The following is a 23,241-nucleotide window of genomic DNA, read 5'->3' as shown; positions in this document are numbered from 1 at the left end:
CATCCAACTAGGAAATCCTGGTGGACTTTGGGGCTCCTGGCTTCAGCCTGGCCCAGATCCAGCTGTGACAAGCATCTGGGGAGTGAGCCAGAAGATGGAAGCGCTCTCCATTGCTCTTTGACTCTGCCTTTCAAATAAATAAATAAATAAATACAACTTAAAAAATATATATGTATAAAATGCTGCTGGAAGGTCAAGGCCAGGCTTCACTGGCATTGGGCATGAGTAGATGCTCAGAGGAGCCTCAGAGCCAAGGGGCTGGAGCCCGGGTACTGGCTCTTGCCCAGGTCCTCTGCGGAACGTCATTTGGCAGTCTCTTCCCACCTGCCAGGCAGCGGCCTTCCCTCCTCCTGCTCCCGCAGTCACTAAGCACCCCTCAGGGGCTTCTGCCTGCCCTGGGCCAGTCTCACAGGGGAACGCAAAGCGGGCCCTGAGATGCCACACCCAGCCAGGGCTCCTTCAGCTCAATTCTTTGCATTATCAAGGGCAAACAAACATGTCCACAAAAATATCCCCTGCCTCCTGGAGTCTCCGCTTCCTGGGGGTGGGCCTGGGAGGAGTGAGGGGGGCCTAACAAGGGTGGGCCCAGGACCACTGCCTGCTGCTGGAGGTCCTGAACGCCTTCACATTCACAGTCTCTCAAAGACCAACAAGGATAGGAATACAACACCAAAGATGAAGCCAGCTCAGGCTCCGGAGCGTGAAGCAGTTAGAATCCGGCACAGCAGCCACGAGCTGTGGATTCTGTTTAAAATACTTGAGTTCTAGTTCTGTCTGGTGCCAACTGAAAAAAAATGTTTCTAAAATACTGGAAAAGTGACTCACCATTCAAATACATCAAATGGTCTGTAACTTAGAAGACGCAAGTGAAGACTTGGTACGGTGGGTGTGGCTGTGGACACTCACAGTGCATGGGGACAGACAGCAGGTGGATGGGTGGATGGCTCGGACGCGAGGACGTGTTCTGGTTCCTTTGTGTTGGAGAGAAAGCGAGCCTGCAGCCCGGGGGGAGGGCTCCAGGCTTCCTCCTGACTAGCACCACGCTTCCGCAACTCCCAGTGTTTTTAAGCTACTTCTTTTAAGTCACAGGAATATTCAATCTAAGAAAAGTATTTCAGTAGAGTAATATAATTTCTTAAAGAAGATAGTATATTTACACACATCTAGCACATGAAAATACTCTATTTTATACTAAATTCCAGGTTCAAATGAACTACAATACAGCATTTTGCCTGGCCTGTAGAGTGAGCATCATTCCAACTGGAGCATCCGGCGTGCTGCTCCCTGCACTGACTCACTTAGCCAGACAAGTTCCGATGGGTCCCCACGGCGGGGGCAGGCTCGGGAGCCAGGGGTCAGGACAGAGGTTCTAGCCAGCGGGGCTACACGTCCACCCCTTTGATCAGCGAACCTTCTAAGACGATGCTGAAGTCCTGGATGGTGTGCAGGATCCGGATGAGGGAGTTGACAGTCATGCGGTCCCGCAGGAGGGCACTCTCCTCGTACATCCTAGTGATGGCGGGACATTCGGCCAGCAGTGGGATCCACTGTGGGAGGAGGTGATCCCTGCGGACCCAGACACAGACAGATGTGAGCTGCAAGGAGCTGGAGCAACCAAAGAAACCCCTCAGATCCCCCGAGCGGATGAGACAATCTAGGTGTAATCAATAAGTTCTCAATTCTGATCTTGCCAACTTTACAAAGAGATGGAATGTCACTTTCTGCATCACTTTTACAGTGCTGATAGCATGTACGTATGTGTTGATTTGAAAGGTAGAGTGAGCAAGAGAGAAAGAGCTCTGGCATCCACTCGCTCACTCCCCAGAGCGCCACAGCAGCCAGGCAGGAGCCAGGAACCAGGAACTCCATCCACATTTCCCACGTAGCTGCAGGGGCCCGAGCAGCCAAGATGCTGGCTGGGATGCCTGCATTCCTTTCCAGAGTGCCTGGGTTCAAGGCCCAGCTCTGCTTCCAATTCCAGCTTCTTCCTAACATGCACCCCTTGAAGACAGCTGGTGATGCCGGAAGTACTTAGGTCTCTGTCACCCATGTGGGAGGTCTGGGTAGAATTCCTGGCTCTTGGTTCCAGCCTGGCTGTTGTGGACTTTTGGGGCACAGATGAACAGATGTAACCATCTGTCTGCTGCTCACTGCCTTTCAAATAAAATAAAGATACATACAAATAAAGATTAAAGAGAGTAAAGAGCTAGGGAACAGTCTTTAAAAGAGTTGGCACTCACATAGCGAGAACTGCACCCACAATGACATTAAACCAGAAGTGATACAGTGGTCTGTCATAACACAGGGTCTACAGAGTAACCCCCACTTCACACATGCAGGGTGTCCAGCCTTCCATGGACCTGGTCACTGACTCGCCAGGGCTTCTGCTGCCCGGACCCAGAGCTGGGATGGCTGTGAGGCCTGGCTCTGCCTCGTTCTTGTTGTGTGACCTTGGCAAAGTCTGCCAGCGCATCCGTTTCTCAACTGTTGCCTCATCTACACAATCACAGGACTGCAGGCTGCTCTGTGTAAGGGGGTGAGGCAACAGGAGGGTACCCAGCAAGCGGCGATCGCACAGTGAAAGGAACTCAAAGGACAGCTTTGGAGGGGGGGGCATGATGTAGAGCAATGCTCTCTGGACCCCCGTTCAACATGCAAGAGAGATAGGAAAAACTGGTTTTAGTACCGTGTTCCAAGACAGACTAAAATCTGGAATTTGCCGTCCTTCCCAATGTTTCTGGGTGCAGTGTTGATGGCGTTCACATAGTGGCAGAAGGTTTTGCAGGATGATTTCTGGATAAGGACATCATCTTCATTGTCCAGAATCTGGTCAGTGGTTTCAAAATAGGTAACTGCTTTCTCTGTGGAAGGAAAACAGACTTGCTTTACAGTGCACTCCAGCACCTCCTCCACAGAAAGACTCATGAACGCTTTTTTTTTTTTTTAAGATTTATTTAGGGCCTGGCGTGGTGGCCTAGCAGCTGAAGTCCTTGCCTTGAACGTGCCAGGATCCCATATGGCCGCTGGTAAACGTGGGAGACCTGGAGGAAGTTCCTGACTTCTGGCTTCAGATCGGCTCGGCACTGGCCATTGTGGTCACTTGGGGAGTGAATCATTGGATGGAAGATCTTCCTCTCTGTCTCTCCTCCTCTCTGTATATCTGACTTTCCAATAAAAATAAATCTTTAAATAAAAATAAATCTATTTTTACTTTATTTATTTTTATTTTATTTTTATTGCAAAGTCAGATATACAGAGAAGGAGAGAGGAAGATCTTCCATCCAGTGATTCACTCCCCAAGTGGCTTCAATGGCCAGAGCAGAGCAAATCTGAAGCCAGGAGCCAGGAGCCAGGAGCCAGGATCTCTTTCAAGACTCTCATGTGAGTGCAGAGTGCCAAGGCTTTGGGCCGTTCTCAACTGCTTTCCCAGGCCACAAGCAGGGAGCTGGATGGGAAGTAGAGCTGCTGGGATTAGAACTGGCGCTCATATGGGATCCTGGTGCATTTAGGACGAGGACTTTAGCCGCTAGGGCACAGCACTAGGCCCGAGCCAGAGTCTTTTAAAGAATAAGTAACTAGCTGGATAGGAAACAGAGCTGCTGGGATTGGAACCAGCACCCATGATGGTTCCCAGCGTGTGCAAGTTGAGGACTTTAGCTGCTAGGCTACTATGCCAGGCCCATGAATACATTTTTAAAACACCAATGATGCTTGTAATACTGCAAACCTTAGGGTCAATGTCATTATTTTATCGCTGATTACAGATCAAGTTCCAGACTCCATGTCTCATGGAAAACAATATGCTGGCAGGAATTTACTTACTAACCTACACTGTGTTCCAGAAGATCGAAAAGTTTACTCTTTTTAAAAAATATCTTAATGAAGTGACAAAAAGAAACAAAATATTCTGAGACTGGAACTTTTTTTTTTTTTTTAAGATTTATTTGTTTCTATTGAAAAGGCAGATATACAGAGAGGAGGAGAGACAAAGAGAAATGTCTTCTTTCTGATGATCACTCCCCAAGTGGCTGCAACGGATGGTGCTGAGCTGATTGGAAGCCGGGAGCCAGGAGCTTCTTCCAGGTCTCCCACATGGGTGCAGGCTCCCAAGGCTTTGGACCATCCCTGACTATTTTCTCAGGCCACAAGCCAAGGAGCTGGATGGGAAGTAGAGCAGCTGGGATATGCACTGGCGCCTCTTATGGGATCCTGGAACTTACAATGGGAGGATCCCAGCCACTAGGCTACTTCACTGGGCCAAGACTTAAACTTTCTCAGAGTAACTAGTAGTGATACCATGGCCCCTAAGATGTCCCCTGGTGTGACAGGGGCCTCACAGTGTGCCTGGATAAGTGAATTCCAGGAAGGGCGACGCGGACACACAGCACAGGCACGAGCACTAAGAACTCAGACATTCCACAAAGAAAAATAATCACTCCTGGAGCCCCACCTCTCTACTCGGCTTTCTTTGTCTAAAACCCGTGTGTTAGATGAAATCACCCCCATCCCGTGGAGGCCTGACTTCTAAAACACAAGAATGACTGATTGCTCCATTAGACAAACTGGGGATTCCAGAAGAACAGCATACCAACCAGAGATCCTGAAGCCGAGCAGGCTGGGGCAGCCCTGAGCTGGAAGCCTCTGCCTGTGAGGCCCCTTGGGCAGCCACAGAGCACAGGGGGCTCCAGAGCACTGCAACGTGGCAGCGGGACGAAGGAAGCCACTTTTAAACACAAGTGGAGTTAAATCAATTTAAACAGCCACCTGCTACCAGTGGTTACCCTTCTGGCTACCAAAGAGCCAGAGTCTTTTATTTTTACTTATTTTTTAAAAAAAGATTTATTTATTTATATTGGAAAGTGAGATATACAGAGAGGAGGAGAGACAGAGAGGAAGATCTTCTGTCCGATGACTCACTCCCCAAGTGAGCGCAACGGCCGGTGCTGTGCCAATCCAAAGCCAGGAGCCGGGAACCTCCTCCAGGTCTGCCATGCAGGTGCAGGGTCCCAAGGCTTTGGGCTGTCCTCCACTGCTTTCCCAGGCCACAAGCAGGGAGCTGGATGGGAAGTAGAGCTGCTGGGATTAGAACTGGCGCTCATATGGGATCCTGGTGCATTTAGGACGAGGACTTTAGCCGCTAGGGCACAGCACTAGGCCCGAGCCAGAGTCTTTTAAAGAATAAGTAACTAGTAGCTCGAGGCCTTCCAATGGCTTCCATTTCATTCAGGATAAATGGCAAGTCTTTCTGGTGAGCCAGAAGGCTGCACAGAGGCCGGCTCTGGCACACACAATCTGATCTCTGAATCTCCTGGCCCTCATGACTCAGCTTAGACCCACTGGGTCAGCAAACGCTTCTTGGCGGCTGCACACGGCTGGTCGTTTCTGCAGACACAAAGCTCTCCCTCCTCCCCCACAGCTCGGTGAATCACCTCTACTATTCGTCGCCCACTTTGTCCGGACAGCAAAGCCTACCACGGCCCCTTCACAGGCATGCACCCACTCCATTTCTTCTCTCTGTGCCCCGCTGTTTTCCAGGTGGCTGACTGCTGCCACTCCGAGTCACTTCCTATTGCTCTGCTTTTGTGATTGTTGGCTGCCCAGCCCCCATCGGAGTGTGAGTCTGTCAGCCTCAGGGATCGGCTTCGTTTACTGGTGCATCTTCCGAGCATCTCGAGTAGACTATGGGGCACTAAAAACATTTGTTGAGTGGATGAAAAATGGTGGATGTTGGGTATTTGTTTCTAAATATGCTCCCCTTATCACTCACTCAAATCCTGGGGTTACTGAGTTTTCCTAAGAAAACTGGCAATATGGGTCTGGCATGGTAGCCTAGTGGCTAAATCCTTGTTTTGCACCTCCTGGGATCCCATATGGGCACTGGTCCATGTCCCAGTTGCTCCACTCCCCACCAAGCTCCCTGCTTGTGGCTTGGGAAGGCAGTCGAGGACGGCCCAAAGCCTTGGGACCCTGCACCCATGTGGGAGACCAGGAAGAGGCTGCTGGCTGGTGACTTTTGGACTGGCTCAGCTGCAGCCATTGTGGTCACTTAGGGAGTAAACCAGTGGACAGAAGGTCATTCTCTCTGTCTCTCCTTTTCTGTCAATCTGCCAATAAGAATAAATAGATCTTAGGAAACAAAAAAAAAAAAACAAGAGAAGAAAAGTGGCAGCATGCATGGCCCTTATTTACCTATGAAGTCCCAGATGAAGACGTTCTTGTGAAAGATGCGGGCCGACTTGAACCCATGGTGGAAAACCTGCTCCAGCGCTGCCACCAGGCCGTTCTCCCCGCACAGCAGGACTGTGAGGCTTCCTCTCTGTGGGACAGAACACACAGTGTGTCTAAGAGAAAGCCCTGCTTGTGCAAGGAGGGCAGGGGAAGTCCTGACGAGCGTGTCTGCAGCTTGTCGCTGGAAGCGAACGGGAAGAGCCAAGCAGCACCTGTGGCCGTGCCGGGTGCAGAAGGGGCGTTTACAGCCCCGCCACACTGACTTACCTCTTTCTCAGGTTTGTGAAAATGTTTCACGATATTGTTCACAGCTTCGCCAATGCCTTCTTGGATCTGTCCGGCACTGGGTTCTGTAAAACAATAGACAATTGCTATAAACTCACGCCAGGCAAAGAAACTAGGATCAACCGTGTCCACCGGTGCAAGATACACTTCAAGCTGGCCGCTGGCAAGACCCTCCCCATGGTGAAAGAAGGTGGGAGATGTCTAGGTACACTCATCTTCAGTAACTCTCAGTAAGGCTCGTTTCTCTGCATTTCCTTAGCTGAAAGCAGGGGAAACACCCGCCTTCCTGGAACACTGAACGAGCCAAGAGCTCCAGTCAGCCTGCGCAGAGGGAGGGCATACCCAGACCCCTGAGTGGCTGCTGCCTGCTCCTTCAAGCTCCTGCCTTTGCGTCCTGCCCTCTGGTCACAAGTTGAGGCTTTGGGCGTTCTGCGTGGCAGACCTGGAGTTCCGAGTCCAGCTGCGGGAAGGAAGGCACCCTGTGGGACCTACTTCCCTCCCTGGCTGGCTCGTCTGTCTTTGCTTTGATCTTGCAGCAGAGTCCACTCCTCCCGGCTGCCTTCCTCAGTAAGCTGGTGTGCTGGCTGCATGAGATCTAATGTACCAGAGCCTACCAGATTCCAAGAATGGTTAGAAGACAAAGGAGGACCAGTGTATGGCCTGCTGATTAAATGCCATGTTGAACACCTGCAGTCCACATCCAAATGTCGAACTTGAATTTCAGCTCTGCGTCTTCTTTCTTATATACAAGGCTTACTTATTTATTTGAAAGTCTGAGTTACTGGGAAGAGTGGGGAGGGAGGGAGGGAGAGGCAGAGAAAGACAGCAAGAGAACAAGAGGCACAAGAGGCAGGCATCTTCTGGCGGCAACAGCTAGGGGCCAGTCTAGGCTGAAGTCAGGACCCTGGACTGCCACCCGGGTCTCCCATGTGGGTGGAAAGGGATCAGGTACTTAGGCCAACTTATACTGCTTTCCCAGGCACATCAGCAGCCAGCTGAATCAGCAGTGGAGCGGCTGGGTCTTGAACCATAGGGGAGCTCATAGGAGCTGCTGCCATTATAGGCAGCACCTCAAGCAGCTGCGTCACACTCGTGGTCCCTCACCTCTACTTCTGATTTTAGTTTCTTGATACTGCGCATCCCGGGACAGTGGCTGATGGCTCGAGCACCTGATCTGACATTCACAAAGGAAATCCAGAGTGATTTCTGGACTCCTCGCTCTGGGCTGGCCCAGCCTTGGTTACCACGGACATTTGAGAAACAAATCAGTAGGTGGAATTCTGTCCCTCATCTCCACCTTTTAAATCAAAACAAACAAGTAAATAAAAACTAAGAAAGAGGTGGTAAACATAAATCATCTAGGATCGGAAGTAGGTATAGTATATAATAATGGGTGCAAGGGAACCACTTAGGGTTCAAACACTGACACTCTGGCCTAGCTCCGGTTCGTGTCCTGGCAGCTCCACTTCCCATCCAGCTCCCTGCTTGTGGCCTGGGAAAGCAGTGGAGGACGGCCCAAAGCCTTGGGACCCTGCACCCATATGGGAGGCCTGAAAGAAGCTGCTTTTTGTGGCTCCTGGCTTCGGACTGGCTCAGCTCTGGCCGCTGCAGCCACCTGGGGAGTGAACCAGCACATGGATGATATATTCTTTGTCTCTCCTCTCTGTTACTCTGCCTTTCTAATAAGAATAAATAAATCTTTAAAAAAATGTATTTGTTTACTTGAAAGGCAGAGTGACAGAAAGAGAGCAAGAGACAGAGAAATCTTGTACCTACTGGTTCACTGCCCAAACATCTATACCAGCTATGACTGGGCCAGGCAGGAGCCAGGAGCCAGGTACTTGACCCAGCTCTCCCACATGGGCAACAGGAACACAACTACTTGGCCATCACCCACTGCCTTCCCAGACGCAGTAGCAGGAAGCTATACTAGAAATAGAGCATCCAGGACATGAATTAATACTCCAATATGGGAAGTGGGCACATCAAGCAGTGGCTTCACCTGCCATAACTCAATGTCCTTCCCCATCGAATGCCCACACGAAGCTTGTGACACCTGAAGCACACTGGAAAATTCAGCAGCGACTCACTGGCCGGCTTTCCTGTTAGGGAGGTGATGCTCAGTCTCCGAGCCATGGTGGGAGACTTCTGCTGGGGTGGAGTCCGACACTGCTTTACCAGGTCCTCGTCAGAGGCTGAAGTCATCAGTTCTCCAATCAGAATTCTCTCCAGGCTCCCGTCATCAATGCCTTTCCCCAGCCACCGACCACAGGGGAAGCTGAGAGGGCAGAAGAAAATGTCAGAATCAGGAATTTTTAACTTGTTTTAACTTTAGTTTTAAAAATGGTGTTGGAGTAAAGCCCACCCTTGTAACGGCTCTGGTTGTTCTTAAAGTATGGATGCTTCCCAAAATGTAGAAAAATCAGATAGTACAAAGGCACTTCACAAAGTTCGTGGGTAAATACAGTTAATTTTTGCACCTCATCTTTGAAATCTTCAAACAGCTGTTTCATGATATGCATTTTCCAAGAACTTTTTGAAGATCTTTCTCTTATCAGACACTCCTAAATTCTTTTCACCTAGACTTACATTTTATCATAGTTCATTTTTATTTGAAATATTGGAAAGTGACTTTGGACCGTTCATTCCTAGAACCACTTCAGCGTGGGTCTCAGAAGTAGGAGGAACAGGTATTAGAGCTCTCTGGGCCCCCTGCAGCCCCTGTCAGAGAACCGGGTAACCGGGTGCGTGTGGAGGACAGCAGATGACGGCTGAGGCTGAGGTGCTGGAGTCCCCTCCACCCACCAGGGGACCCATGGTCCTGTCTTCCAGCTTGGACCTGGCCCTGCCACACTGTCAGCATCTTTAGGGTGAATCATCAGACTGCAGATTTATCTCTCTCTGACCCTGTGCCTTTCAAATAAATACATAAATCTTTTAAAAAGTTGTAAAAAAAAAATTGTAAAAAACTGAACCACAAAGTGTTATCACATTTCCCAACACTAAAAAAAAAAAAGTTTCTTATCTTCTTTTACCTAGTCTGTATTAAAGTTTTCTGCTTAGTTTTGCAAAGAATGTTTAAAGGTTCAATTTTATTATTTGAGAAGCAGAGGAAAGAAAAAGACAAGAGAGCTCCATCTGCTGTTCACACTCACAAGGCCCACAATGACTAGGCTGGGCTGAAGCCGGCAGAGAGGTGGGAGCGAGGACTGCAATCCGTGTTGCTCACGTAGGTGACAGCAATTCAATTACTATTATTATTTTAAATATGTATTGATTTTTATTGGAAAATTATACGTACAGAGAGGAATATCCTCTGTCTGCTGATTCACTCCCCAAGTGGCCACAAGAGCTGGAACAGAGCTGATCTGAAGCCAGGAGCCAGGAGTCTCCGCCGGGTCTCCCACACAGGTGCAAGGTCCTAAGGCTTTGGGCCGTCCTCAACTATTTTCTCAGGCCACGAGCAGGGAGCTGGATGGGAAGTGGGGCTACTGGGACACCAACTGGCACCCATATGGGATCTTAGCGCGTGCAAAGCAAGGACTTTAGCCATCAAGCTACTGCAGCAGGCCCTATTATTATTTTTCAATATTTACTTAATTTTATTGGAAAGGCATATTTAGAGAGGAGAGAGAGAGAGAGAAAGATTTTCTATCCACTGATGCATTACCCAAGTGGCTGCAATGGCTAGAGTTGAGCTGATCTGAAGCCAGGAGTCAGAAAAAGAGAGAGTGTTTTCCAGGATCTCTCATGTGGGGTTAGGGTCCCAAGGCTTTGATCCATCCTCTACTGCTTTCCCAGGCCACAAATAGGGAGCTGGATGGAGAGTGGAGCATTCGGGTCATGAACCAATGCTCACTGGGATCTCAGTGCATGCAAGACGAGGAGTTAGCCACTGAGCCACCGAGTCGGGCCCAGCATTCCAATTTCTCAAGCTGTCACCACTGCCTCCTGGGCTGCAGGAAGCTGGACTCAGCAGCTAGAGCTGGCAGCTGGAGACCAAACCCTTGCAACTGTTACACAGGTCACAAGCCCCTGAACTGTTTATACTAAATGCCCATTCATGAAAGGATATTTTCAAACTAGAAATAGGAGACCTAAGTCGCAGGACGAAGTGGGGGCTTACACCCACAGAGCAACGTTGGAGCACACCAGCAGAGCCCAAGTGATGGACTTCCTCTTACTGAAATTATTTTAAGCTTCACTATTCTTTCTCAAAGTTAAAACTAATCTCTTCAACATTTGTGGACTAAGCATGAGTAGCAAATGCAATCTGTTTTTCACAAAAGTATTTTTGGGGACAGTTTTGTATCATGTATACAAGAGGGAAACATAACAAAACAGAATCCCAAAATAAACTAAATTTCAGACAGCAGTGGGAAAGTTTTGAAAACAATTTTAAAAGTCATAAAACAAAGAATTCAACGGCTGCCAAGGCCACTTGCTCACCGGTACGTGTGTCCTGTGATTTCGTTTCTGACCATGACACAGTCCACCAGCCACTTGGCCAACAGCCCTGAGTTGTCGTGACCAAGCTGGACAGTTGTCAGTTTCCCCAGGTTCTGGCACTGGAAGGACAGGACCGAGGTTATTCGCTGCCTGGTCCCGCCCCCACCCCTCAGCTGCAGCAGGAGCTCTCAGGTTCCACTAGTGTAACGGCAGGGACCCATCCCTGCAGAACGTGGCTACATAAGAAATGTGTTTGCTTCCATTCCCTGCTCTCACGGAGCCCTCACGGGGTGCCCGGAGAGACACAAGGCCAGGAGCTGCAAAACGAGGTGGGCTTCGTGGGTCCTAGGCCAGAGACACGAATGAGTGGTTTAGAACATGAGAGGAAGGAACATGGGACTCTAACTTGTGGAACCCAGAAACATCATCGAGACGACACGTGCAGCGAGGAATAAAAATCATGAGAAGCAGAAAAAGGACACTGCTTGGACAGACTTACACACAGGTTGGAACACAACTACAGTCTAAAATTCCTTGACACTAGCGCTCTTCTGGCTCCAATATGATACTAAAGCAGAACTGCCCTCAAATAGCATCTTCTAGAAGCCTGGGAAGTGACTGCAAAAAAAGGAGGCATGTAGCAGGTCCCCTTATTCATAGGGGACACGTTCCAAGCCCCCAGTGGGTATCTGGAGTGTCACAGCACCAAACTCCACAAACACAAGGTCTTCTCCCCGCCCCGCAGCACCTCCACAGCACCAGAGCCCATCTTCCCTGCTAAGCTGTGTGCCCGCGGCCTCCTTGGCGTTGTTGCTATCATGCTCTGGGGCTGTTATTAAGTACACCAATCAGGCTGGCTCTAATGCCTGGGACACTATTGAGTGACTGAAGGTGGCTGGCAGAGCCATTGAATGGAGGGCAGTAGCAGGTTTCATCATATCACTAGCATGGCACGCAGTTCAAACCTACAAATTACTGTAAAAATAAATGCTCATTAAGGACTTTCAGAACTTGGAAATGAAAAGATCACACACTCCAATAGACTGTGCTATGAGAACAGAAGGATTCTTGACGTCATAAAAGCCCTTGACTTCTGTGTGTCTCGGTGGGAAGCTAGGTGGGGGATAGCATCTTGACTCACGGTGCAGTGGCTGGGGAGGAAGTACACAGTAGCTGCAGCACAGTGGACCAAACTGCTGCTTAGGACACCGGCACCTCACACTGGAGCACTCTCTCGAGTCCACTAAGATGCCTGGGAAGGTAGATCACGGGGCTGAAGTAGTGGAGTTGCTGCCACAAGCAGAGGCCCTGACCCTGGCTCTGCAGGCAGCTGGAGAGACAGCCAGCAGATAGGAGAGCTCCGTCTCTCGCTGTCTGTCCTGCCTCTCAAGGAAACAGACACCTGAGAAAAAGAAGCATGTCTGTGTGTGAGAGTGAGACAGAGTCCGAAAAGAGCGATGACGGTCCTTGCACTGTGATTCTAATGCAGCCTAAGGTCCACGACTGGCAGGCAAGGAAAAGCCACGGGTTTCAGCGTGGTACACACAGAAAGCTGCAAGCTGGCTGCATGTGGGCCAAGCTATGTCTTGGGGGAATTGCGACTCTCGGGAGAAACTGCTATTCTGGTATCCAAAGGAAAAGCAGAACTGCACATCCAACTTCATCCTCAATCAACAGCAGCCTCCTGTCTTCCGCCTGCACATCAGCATCATGTGCTCAAGCACACAGAAGTACTTCGCAGGTGACACTGAAAACGGACCAGAGCACCGAGAGGTGTTTCTGCAAAATAACTCCGTAAGGGTCATCACGTGGTCTTGCAGCCGGAGGCACGGCCATCAGCTCCCGTGTGCCTCTGCGGACAGAATGGGAGGTTCAGGCAGCGAGGTGGCCACTGTGGGGCACGCACTCACCGTGGTGTGCCCGTGGGCTAGGCTCTGGGCTAGAACCGGGCACTGTGGAGTAGGGCCTGGGAAAGCCCAGTCTGAGGGGAAAGTCGAGCTTAACAACAAACAACAGCACAAACACAAAAATAAATTGAGTGCATCTGCTTACGACAGCATCACCGCAAAACCGGCTCCTCACACCTGCACGTCTCTTTATCATATGTGATTTGAGAGCAGAGCCAATGGAAGGCTGCCAGCCGGCCTACCTCGAAAGTCATCTCGAGAAGCGCTTTGGGGATCTGCATCACTCCCGTGTCCCCCAGCTCTCCTGACACGCAGATCCAGGGGTTGGAGGTGATGATCGCGTTGCTCAGTTTTTTGATGGGGATGATCACTGACCGATAAGGAATCACTGGAAGAAAAACACAGGGTTCAATTTTTCCTGTTCATAAAACACAGGTTAAAAGCTCCGCTGGCTTTCACAGAGAGATGATGAGTGCATGACCTCCTCTGGTCTAGGATGCTGGCATTCAGTTTGCAGAAGGTGAGTTTCAGCACCTGCAGCACTGGAGTCCACACACAACCACATCACGCCAGATGTGTGGCACTGCCTGTTGCCTACCACCATGGGGATGTGCAGCCCAGAAAATGACACACAACCTGAAGCATTACACGAAAACACCCAAAGATATGAACGCTGTGTTGTACCGCTGCTTTGAAAACGCACCCCTATGCGAGTGCCTTCAAGGCAGATGCAAGTTACTGGCAGGCCCCAGCCTCCCAGCCTGCCACCCTCACATTATGGTGTCCTTGCCCTTCCTTGATGGTTGCTAAAATAATCACTAAAGGCAACTCAGTGAACTGACGGAGGTTGCAACTGGCCCTTCAAAGCTCTCCAATAGCGGTTGGTATTATCTCAAGCGGTTTGTTGATGGGGTGGAAGCGGCATTCAAGGCCGAGAGAAGGCGGTCACTGCCATTCACATCTAGCCCTATGTTGTTTTGAAGCCCACTTTTCTACATACGGAACAGTATTGCTGACCAGCCTGACGAAGGCTGTAAGCACCAGGCACCAACCTGGAATCTGGACGCACACTGCACACGTCCTTTCCAATTCCCCAACTTTAAACTAACGATCCACTGCCTTTATTCCCTCGAGGAATCTGGACATTCAGTAACAGCTGTCTGGATCTTTGCTCTTCATGCTGCGATAAACATCTGACATCAACAATTGGCTCACTGTGTGTGGTGGGCAAGCGGACTCACATTTGTGGTTTTACAAAAGTTCTCCAACTAGAACTGGGGTTGTTCGGTATTATTTTCACAGTTTGGTATGTTTTAAAATCAACTCTGCACAAAAACAGTACAAGAGGACATGGTTAACAACACAGCTTCACATGAAAAGAGGGATGGGCAGGTGACGACTTGCCAGCATCTCACTGCTGATTTCCTTGAGAAAGGCTTTACTGCTCTGTCTTTGGAACTTTCCTATCCCGAGTTTACAGCACAATATACAAAGCCCAAAGCCATGAATGATGAACAATGGAACCTCAATTCTGGACATACAGCTCGATATGGTGGGGGGGAACTCCTGTCACAGGAACCCATTGACAGTCAAGGAAGCAAACTGCCAAATGGGTTTTCCTTCTGCAGACATTTCCATGGACACCCACTAGATGGCATTATTCCACCATGGGCTTAGACTCAAACATGAAACTAGAAAGACATCACACCCACCAACTCCCTCTCTGGAAAATATTTATTTACTTGAAAGGCAGAGACTGAATGAGGTCTTTCACTTGCTGGTTCGCTTTCCTTATGCTTGCAACAGCTGGGGCTGGACCAGACCAAAGACAGCAGCTAGAAACTTCACCTGGGTCTCAGGTAGGTAGTAGGAACTCTAGAAGTTAGACCACCATCTGCTGCCTCGCAGGTGCATTGGCAGGAAACCAGATCTGAAGTGGAAGTGGGTCTAGGCACTCTGATAAGGGATGCATGCATCCCAAGTGGCTACATGTCTTAACCTTGTGGTGCCACAATGACAACCCCACTCCCGTTTCTTAAAAAAATGGGGGAAGCGCAAACCCATCAGCACATTTCCACTTTTACAGTCAATTTTTTTTTAGGTAAGGGTGGGACAAGTATTCTCTGCACGTGTTGGTGGGGGTTTTACTCTGCTGGCCCCCAGGGGGCACCTCAGAGTCTTCTGTGCAAGGTCAACACATGGCATCTTTCCTAGACCAGGGACCAGCAACAGCCTCACCCCAAGAGCTCATGGTCAGCACTCTCAGGACAGTTTGTCATCCTTATTTTACATAGACAACTTTATGCTGGGTGGATAATCTCCCTTTCTGTCCATGTTATTTTGGCTGAAGGAAAGGAAACACCACAGGAAAGGCCATCCTTTCCTGGTTCAGTAATTGTGAGAGGGCAGTGTAGGAGTTTATTTTGGGTGCTCCAGGCCTGTCTCACTTCTTGTAGTGCCAGCATCAGAAAAGCTGCAGAAATCTCCACATACGGTCAGCACTGCTGTGGCTGCTAATGGCCTACAGTGATCTCAGTTTAAAAATGATAATGTACTGTTATGAATTCAGATTTCTTCTTCCATGGAGCCTGTCAATCCCACAGATGACAAAGTGTGCGGACTTTGGCAGATTTTTTCCCCCATAATTTGCTTTTTAAAGCTGTACAGAGCACCACGGGCTCCTCCTCCCACACAACCTGATAAACAGTAACTTGGCAGGTGGCAGAGGTCGGCTCCCCCTCATGCTCGTCTGTCTCCACCAGAGGCTAGCAAGCCAACATGTACTCAGTTCTGGCCAGAGCCAGTGATGCTACTGTAAATTTTCTGTAAAATAATACTTTTTTTTTTTTTGAGCACCCATTCTGCCCTCCATCCCTCCTGCTGCAAGATAAGTTGAGAAGGACCCTGTGACCACCAGGCAACCAGCACACAGAGGGTGTCAAAGAAGAAAAGACAGGGGCTTGGTCCAGGCCAGCACACCAAGATCTCCATCTTGAGACTTCTTATTACATAAGAAAAACGATTGGCTTAAGCCATTGTGTTTCAACTTTCCAATCCTTGTAGTAGAGCAGAATTTCTAACTGACACAGGAGTTCCTTGGAGGAGAAAAAGAGGGCTACTGCAAGTAAGGTTTAGAAATTGTGCAGCAAACTTAAAAAATGCATCAGTGGCCTGGCATGGTAGCCTAGTAGCTAAAGTCCTCGCCTTGCATGTGCTGGGATCCCATAGGGGTGCTGGTTAGTGTTCCAGCTGGTCCACTTCCCATCCAGCTCCCTGGGAAGGAGTCAAGGACAGTCTAATGCCTTGGGATTCTGCACTCAAATGTGAGACTTGTAAGAAGTTCCTGGCTCCTGGCTTCACATCAGGTCAGTTCCAGCTGCTGCAGTCACTTGGTGAGTGAATCAGTGGACAGAAGATCTTTCTTTCTGTCTCTCCTCTCTGCAAATTTGACTTTCAAATAAAAATAAAGAAACCTAACAAAAAGCACCAGCAAGTTCAGGGACCTGATGTGATGAAGCAAGCAAGATGGGGAAGAGGGCACCGGCTGGCACTGTAGTCCCAAGAAGAGGCTCAGCTGAGCGGACAGAGCCCCAGGACGGCCCCATGACTAGTTCTGGGATGCAGGCCCTTTAGCGAGGTGCGCTCCCCTGCAGGCTGCCAGCTGAGGTTCCCAGGGGTGGGGTGGGGTGGAGACCTGGGGTGCACTCACAGGGCTGAAGAGCCGATGAGTTTACCCCATTGGTCAGTGACTGTCCCTTTCCGCGCAGTCGGTCCTGCAGACTTACTGATGGTGGTGAACACGCTGGTGAAGCAGAAATAGTCCACGGCGTTGAGGGAAAGGAGGTGGTAAAGAAACTGTTCGCGCTCCTCCTCGCAACGCAGGAAAGCGTAACGCTTGTACAGCTTCCTAGGAAAGGCCAGACAAGCACAGGACAACGGTGTGAGACAGGCCTCCTACTTTCTTCTTTGCTTCTTCATTAAGAAGAAACACACCTCCACTTAGACAAACAATGGCAGACACTTCATCCTTACAAGAACCAAAAATTCAGATATCAACATTAACAATTAATAAACCGTTTTTAACCTGGTAGTTAAAGGGGGAAAAAAAAAGCACCCTCCCAGATCCATTTTGGTGACCCACTTAATACGGACGCAGAAGTGCAGACAAAGGGACAGGGCAGTGTGGGACTGACCTTCAGGAACCCACCCTGTGAACCAGTCACACTCTCCCAATTCTCTGATTTTACTTTTGGGATCCAGTCTGATGATTCAATATGAAATAGGGGATTCACTTACAACGCCCTCAAGATATTCATGGTGTATACACACAGTGGAACTGTGTGTGCAATCAGCCAGGAACAGTTTTTAAGAGCAAAGCTATTGCTACTGGGGCCAGCCTGGTGCTACAACAGGCTTAATCCTCCACCTGCAGCACCAGCATCCCACGTGGGTTCCAGTTCATGCCCCGGCTGCTCCACTTCCGATCTATTTCCCTTCTTATGGCCTGGGAAAACAGTGGAGGATGACCCAAGTGCTTGGGCCCTGCACCTACGTAGCAGACCTAGACGTTCCTGGTTCCCAGCTATAGACTGGTTTAGTTCTGGCCACTACAGTCATTTTGAGAGTGGACTAGCAGATTCAAGTTCTCTCTTGCTGTCTTTCCCTCTCTCCCTATAAGTGTAACTGAGTTTACAAGTAAAACACCTTTTAAAAATCTTTACCAAAACCAACCAACCAAATAACAACAACAAAAAACCAAAACCAAAAACCCGCTATTAAAAATACATAACTGGGCCCGGCGCGGTGGCGTAGTGGTTAAGGTCCTCGCCTTGCACGCCCGGGATCCCATATGGGTGCCGGTTCTAATCCTGGCAGCCCCGCTTCCCTTCCAGCTCCCTGCCTGTGGCCTGGGAAAGCAGTCGAGGACGGCCCAAAGCTTTGGGACCCTGCACCCACGTGGGAGACCCGGAAGAGGCTCCTGGCTTCGGACCGGCATAGCATCGGCTGTTGCGCTCACTTGGGGAGTGAATCATCGGACGGAAGATCTTCCTCTCTGTCTCTCCTCTCTGTATATCTGCCCTTCCAATAAAAAATAATAAAAATAAATCTTTAAAAAAACACATAACTTTTATTGGGGATTTGCATTGAAGCGTTTTCCCTAGCGTTCTTAGGAACTCATGTCTTTGATCCTCATGGCTGCCCTCTGAGCAGCCAGCCTCGTTTTAGGGCTCAGGAAAACAGAGCATCCGAGAAACTAGGCATCCTGTGGAAGGCCACTGAGACAGTGAGTAAAGTAAGTAAAGGCAGAATCTAAACACAGGCATGCAAACATCAGAATATAGTGAAACGTTTGTGAAATATTGAACTGCCAACATAGCATAGTCTTGAGAGAAAATACGCAGAAAGATATATGACATGTGAGATCTGTGGCATTCTCCTTGAGGAAGCGTAATTGTAGACGAGCATCACTTTCTCCTCTGTTCCAAAGCCACACTGGGCACAGATGACTTTCACCATCACAAGAGCAGTCAGAAGTTAAGAACCAGGTTAGGTTCTTCGTCAAACCTACTCTTGGACAGTAAGGCATTCTAAAATGTTCAGAGTCATATGTACAAAAACAGAATTACAAAAAGCACTGGGATTCCAATAGACTGTCATGCTTGAGGGTTTTTCTGAATTCTCAGCTAAACTACTCCAGTGTTTAAATCAGCTCCGACTGTGTATGTGAACCCAAGGGGGCTTCCTGGAGGAAAGGGGAGCCATCACAACAGTGAACAGCTAACTCACAGCCCTGCGACTGGTCTCCTGGGTCGAAGTCCTTGTACATAAGTCCTGGGAGGACTACGGGGAGAAGCCCTTTGTGTCCTTGGACCATTTTAGTTCTTCTTTTACGATTCTGTGTTTAGTTATGAATTTCACACTGCGATGGGAGGCTTATACATGTGTTTTACACCATACTGACAACTTGCATGGTCCAGCTGGCCTTTTCTCTGATTAGAAGGCAGTGTAGTTTGGTGTGTGCTCTCAAGAATGACCAAGCAAGCTGTCAAAAAGTGAGTTCGAAGCACACACTGCTAAGCCAACAAGAGTGCAGGTGCACCGGCGCGTGCTAGTTGTGCCTGAGAAGCATGTGTGTCTGTGCAGGGGACCTGCCGTGCGGCCACACGGCTCAGAGCTGTGTCTTACTTGGTGAGGGGCTGGTTAGAGAGCAACTGCTTGAGATGCTGGGACAGCAGCTTCTTTTCCAGTGACAACCTGATCCACGCCCGGGCTCGGCCGACGTCGGTCTTGATCTCACTCATGTTCTGAATGTGCCTAAAGAGAACAGCAAGGACGCAGACTTGAGGAAGAGTCATGGACTGCAAAAGCACTGAACAGTTAACAGTGACGTGCTTGGCAAAGTTCTGCACTGGAGTGAGCAATGGTCATACAGTTCACACCGGTCCAACCTTAACAGGTTCCCTTCTGCATCATGACGCGAGACCCCAAGGAGCTGTGACTACAACCCAAGCATACAGGTGACAAGCTAACGTGGAGCACAGGAGCTTGTTCACTCGTTCAGACTTAACTACATTCTTGTTTCAACCTCAGGTACCTGTAAACAGTCACTTGATTATTCCTGACCTCAATAAAACAGGATGAATATTCACATTTTACACAACTTTAATTTATTCTGAATTACTTTTCAAGTTGCCTGAGACAACATACGCAACACAGGAAACCTTACTTTCCAGAGCACTCAAGATCAGATATACTACACTGTTAACCTAAAGCTCTACAAGCTGGACTGTGCACAAGCCTTCAGCTGAAACCATGTGGGGTGTCCACACGGCCTTCTGTGTAGACGCTGACAACATACGCAGCAGGGCTGTGTCTATTTTCCTAAATGATTCTGCTCCTAAGGCATGGGGAGGAGGAGCCCTGAAAGAGGGCAGATGTTGGTAAAACTGCTGCCGTGAGACCCTGAGAGCCTTTGGTCCTTGGAACCACTATTCCTTCCTTTGATTTTATGTCCAGAACAAGACATCCTAGCTGTAATAAACGCTGCCACAAACCCCGTGTCTCTAGAGCATAGGCGTTCAGAATAGGAACTGCCTTCCTGGCAAGATGTAGACATGCATGTGTGTGCACGCATCCATATTCCTGCTCCCTCCCTTCCTCTTACCTTCCCTCTCTCTGCACCTGATTGGGAAGGTGCAGATCCTCAACGTTCTTGACAAGATGCAAAACATTACGTTACATCGCACAGGACACCAGAGTGTGGTTTCAAAACGAGTGAGAATGAACACTCTGTGGTCACTTTCTGTGGATGCTTTGTCAGCCTCTCCTCACCTCTCAGAACTGCTAGGACACATCATTTCCCACAGCTGTGAATGAAGAAAACTGGAGCCAGGCAAGCAGCCCGAGGGAGCCTTGGGTCTTCTCTATAGAGGTGGGAGCGAGGGGGCCCTTGACAACGCAAGCCAAGCTGGCACTTTCCATAGGAACCTTTGAAACAATACTGGCAATCTCCCAGCCACTGACACGTCCCTAGTGACGATCGACTAAAACCAACAAGGTAGACTCTTCAGGGATGAACCACTTCAAGTTCAAGAGCACTTGGGATGTGTGCCGTGTTCAAGGCCAGGAGTGTACAGCACATGTTTCTCCTAAGTATTCCTCTTGCTAACATCAAAGTCCACTGTAACTGGTTAAACGCTGGTCTTCTGTACTGAAGACAAGGTAGAGAACAACTCTGATTCTAAAGACATGGGAAGACTGGAACACGTCCAGAGAAGCCTTGGTGACAAGCAGCACTCCCCTCCCCACCTATGAGGTTGGTAAGTGCAGCCGCTGGTCTCTAACCTTCAAGCCCACTTTGTTCCCAAGCACCAGGGCAATCAGCCTGCCTACACGATCACTGCCTTACTGTTGCATCTCCAGGCCCTGTAAAAGCTCATGGAATACAGCCTGATCTGCTCCGGCTGGTATTCAAGGCCTACCATTCGTGGTCTTTTTGGCACCCTCTGAAGAGAATGCCCACGTCCTGGCCATGTGCCTTCCAATACCGTGCCTGCCAGCCCCCCTGCTGGACTCCATTTATCATCGAGATCCCGACTTCCTCCTGCAAAGAATGCTTCCAAGAAGTCTTTAGATATCTCTCCAGTCTAAGAATTCCTTGCCACCACCCCAGAACTCCTGGATCCTGGCTTTGAATCTGCTCAACTCTAGCCATTGTGACCATTTGGGCAATGAAGCAAAAGATAGGAAGATCTTTCTGTCTCTCATTGTCTCTGCAAATCTGCCTTTCTAATAAAAATAAATAAATCTTTAAAAAATTAAAATAGGGCCTAGTTCTAATCCCAGCAGCTCCACTTCCAATCCAGCTCCCTGCTTGTGGTCTGGGAAAGCAGCAGAGGACAGCCCAAAGCCTTGGGATCTTGTACCCACGTGGGAGACCTGGAAGAGGTTTCTGGCTCCTGGCTCCATACTTGCGCAGCACCGGCCATTGCACTCACTTGGGAAGTGAATCATTGGACGGAAGATCTTCCTCTCTGTCTCTCCTCCTCTCTGTATATCTGATTTTCCAATAAAAATAAATAAATCTTAAAATAAAATGGGAGCTTAGTGTTGTGGCAGAAAGTTAGGCTGCCACTTCTGCTTCATTTCTGATCCAGCTCCCTGCCAATGGAACAGTGGACGAGATCCCAAGTGCTTGGGCCCTGCCATCCATGTGGGACACCCAGAAGAAGCTTTGGCTTCTGGTTTTGACCTGGCCCAGCCTGGCTTTTATGGTCATTTGGAGAATAGAACTAGCACATGAAGATCTGTTTCTCCATATATCTTTTGAAATAAATAAGAAAAATACATTTAGACATGGGGTAGGCATTTAGTGCTATGGTTAAACTGTCACTTGGCATGCTTAAATTCCATAACAAACACCATGGTTCAAGTTCTTGGCTCAATCTAGCTTCCTGTTAGAGTGTAAGCTAGGAGGTAACAGGTGATTGCTTTAGTGTTTAGATCTCTGCCACCAGTCTGAGAGACCCGCGTGGAGTTCTGGGCTCCTGGCTTTTGCCTGGCATTTGGAGAGTGAAGCAGTAGGTGAGAAGATTGTTCTCTATGTGCTTCCATGTGTCTGCCTTTCAAATGAAATAAATAAAAACTTAAAAAAATTACAGAAGGATTAGGTAACTCACTCTCAAATATTTTAATCTCTTCATCCAACAAGGAATATTCCTAGGATTTTCTTGGACAGCCTGTTCATTTGCTGATATTTTCAGAGTAATACATGAGATTTATTAGTATAAACCTAATTATATTCATATATATTCAGATATATTTAGAGTACTATATTAGGTTTATTACACTCACAACTGAGATCATGAAATGTTTTGTCTCTGATAATCGTTATCATAATCACATGTTATTATTCTGGAAAGAAACTGGAAGCAATTGTAGCACTGTGATGACACTCCTTTTCATACACAGGGATTATATAAATTACTGACTGTCCTAGACTTCCTTCTTAGAACAAGAAAAAAATCCATTTTTGTAGCTCATGACTTGCTAATGCTTGGCATCTGTGAAGGCCCAGGGCAGCGAGAGGCTGAAAGAAAGGGCACTGCTGTTGATCACGCCAGCTTCGAGGCACACTGGTGCCTAGACTCACCCACCATGAGCAATCAAGTCTCTTGGCTCCAGGGTGTTTGCCTGAGAGGACACATGGGGAGGCAGGAAGTGCAGAGAGAGGTATGTGCCCAGCAGACAGCAGGGCTCAGGGAAGCAGGCAACCTAACCTCTGTTCACACCGAACAAAATGAAGGTTTCGAGTATTACTTGGCTGCTAAGGGGCAGTAGTTAAGAGTCTACAATGAGGGACTTGCCAAGAACTCACAACCAAGAAGACAAGCGTGCCAGCTGAGAGTTAATTATAAAGTAGAGCATGAGTATGAAGAGCAACTAGGAAAGATCGTCTTTTTTTTTTTTTTTTTAAAGATTTATTTATTGGGCCCGGCGGCATGGCCTAGTGGCTAAAGTCCTCGCCTTGAACGCTCCAGGATCCCATATGGGCGCCAGTTCTTGCCCTGGCAGCTCCACTTCCCATCCACCTCCCTGCTTGTGGCCTGGGAAAGCAGTCGAGGACAGCCCAGAGCCTTGGGACCCTGCACCCGCGTGGGAGACCCAGAAGAAGTTCCTGGATCCTGGCTTCGGATCGGCATAGCATCGGCCGTTGCGCTCACTTGGGGAGTGAATCATCGGACGGAAGATCTTCCTCTCTGTCTCTCCTCTCTGTATATCTGCCTTTCCAATAAAAATAATAAAATAAATCTTTAAAAAAAAAAAGAAAGAAATTCAAAAGAACCACAGCTATTGTTGATGTGGCACTCAC

General features: G+C 48.8%; 1 protein-coding gene across 1 annotated transcript in view; it reads right to left on the bottom strand.

The window, feature by feature from the left end:
* Window positions 1–1,124: 1,124 nt before the first annotated feature.
* The window catches only part of DENND5B (DENN domain containing 5B), a 151,184-nt gene continuing 129,067 nt past the window's right edge, over window positions 1,125–23,241 (bottom strand). The window contains exons 13-21 of the mRNA XM_040972237.1: window positions 19,056–19,184; window positions 16,655–16,776; window positions 13,112–13,257; window positions 10,963–11,081; window positions 8,604–8,791; window positions 6,496–6,578; window positions 6,190–6,316; window positions 2,687–2,861; window positions 1,125–1,566 (exon numbers count right to left, since the gene is read on the bottom strand). Coding sequence (XP_040828171.1) covers window positions 1,383–1,566; window positions 2,687–2,861; window positions 6,190–6,316; window positions 6,496–6,578; window positions 8,604–8,791; window positions 10,963–11,081; window positions 13,112–13,257; window positions 16,655–16,776; window positions 19,056–19,184 — 1,273 coding nt within the window. The 3' untranslated portion in view covers window positions 1,125–1,382. The remainder of the gene's footprint in view (window positions 1,567–2,686; window positions 2,862–6,189; window positions 6,317–6,495; window positions 6,579–8,603; window positions 8,792–10,962; window positions 11,082–13,111; window positions 13,258–16,654; window positions 16,777–19,055; window positions 19,185–23,241) is intronic.

This window comes from Ochotona curzoniae, unplaced genomic scaffold (genome assembly GCF_017591425.1).
Source record: "Ochotona curzoniae isolate NIBS_2020 unplaced genomic scaffold, NIBS_Ocur_1.0 contig_2235, whole genome shotgun sequence".
Lineage (NCBI taxonomy): Eukaryota > Metazoa > Chordata > Mammalia > Lagomorpha > Ochotonidae > Ochotona > Ochotona curzoniae.
The sequence above is the reverse complement of the archived record's forward strand: the minus strand, read 5'-3'. Positions and strand labels throughout refer to the sequence as shown.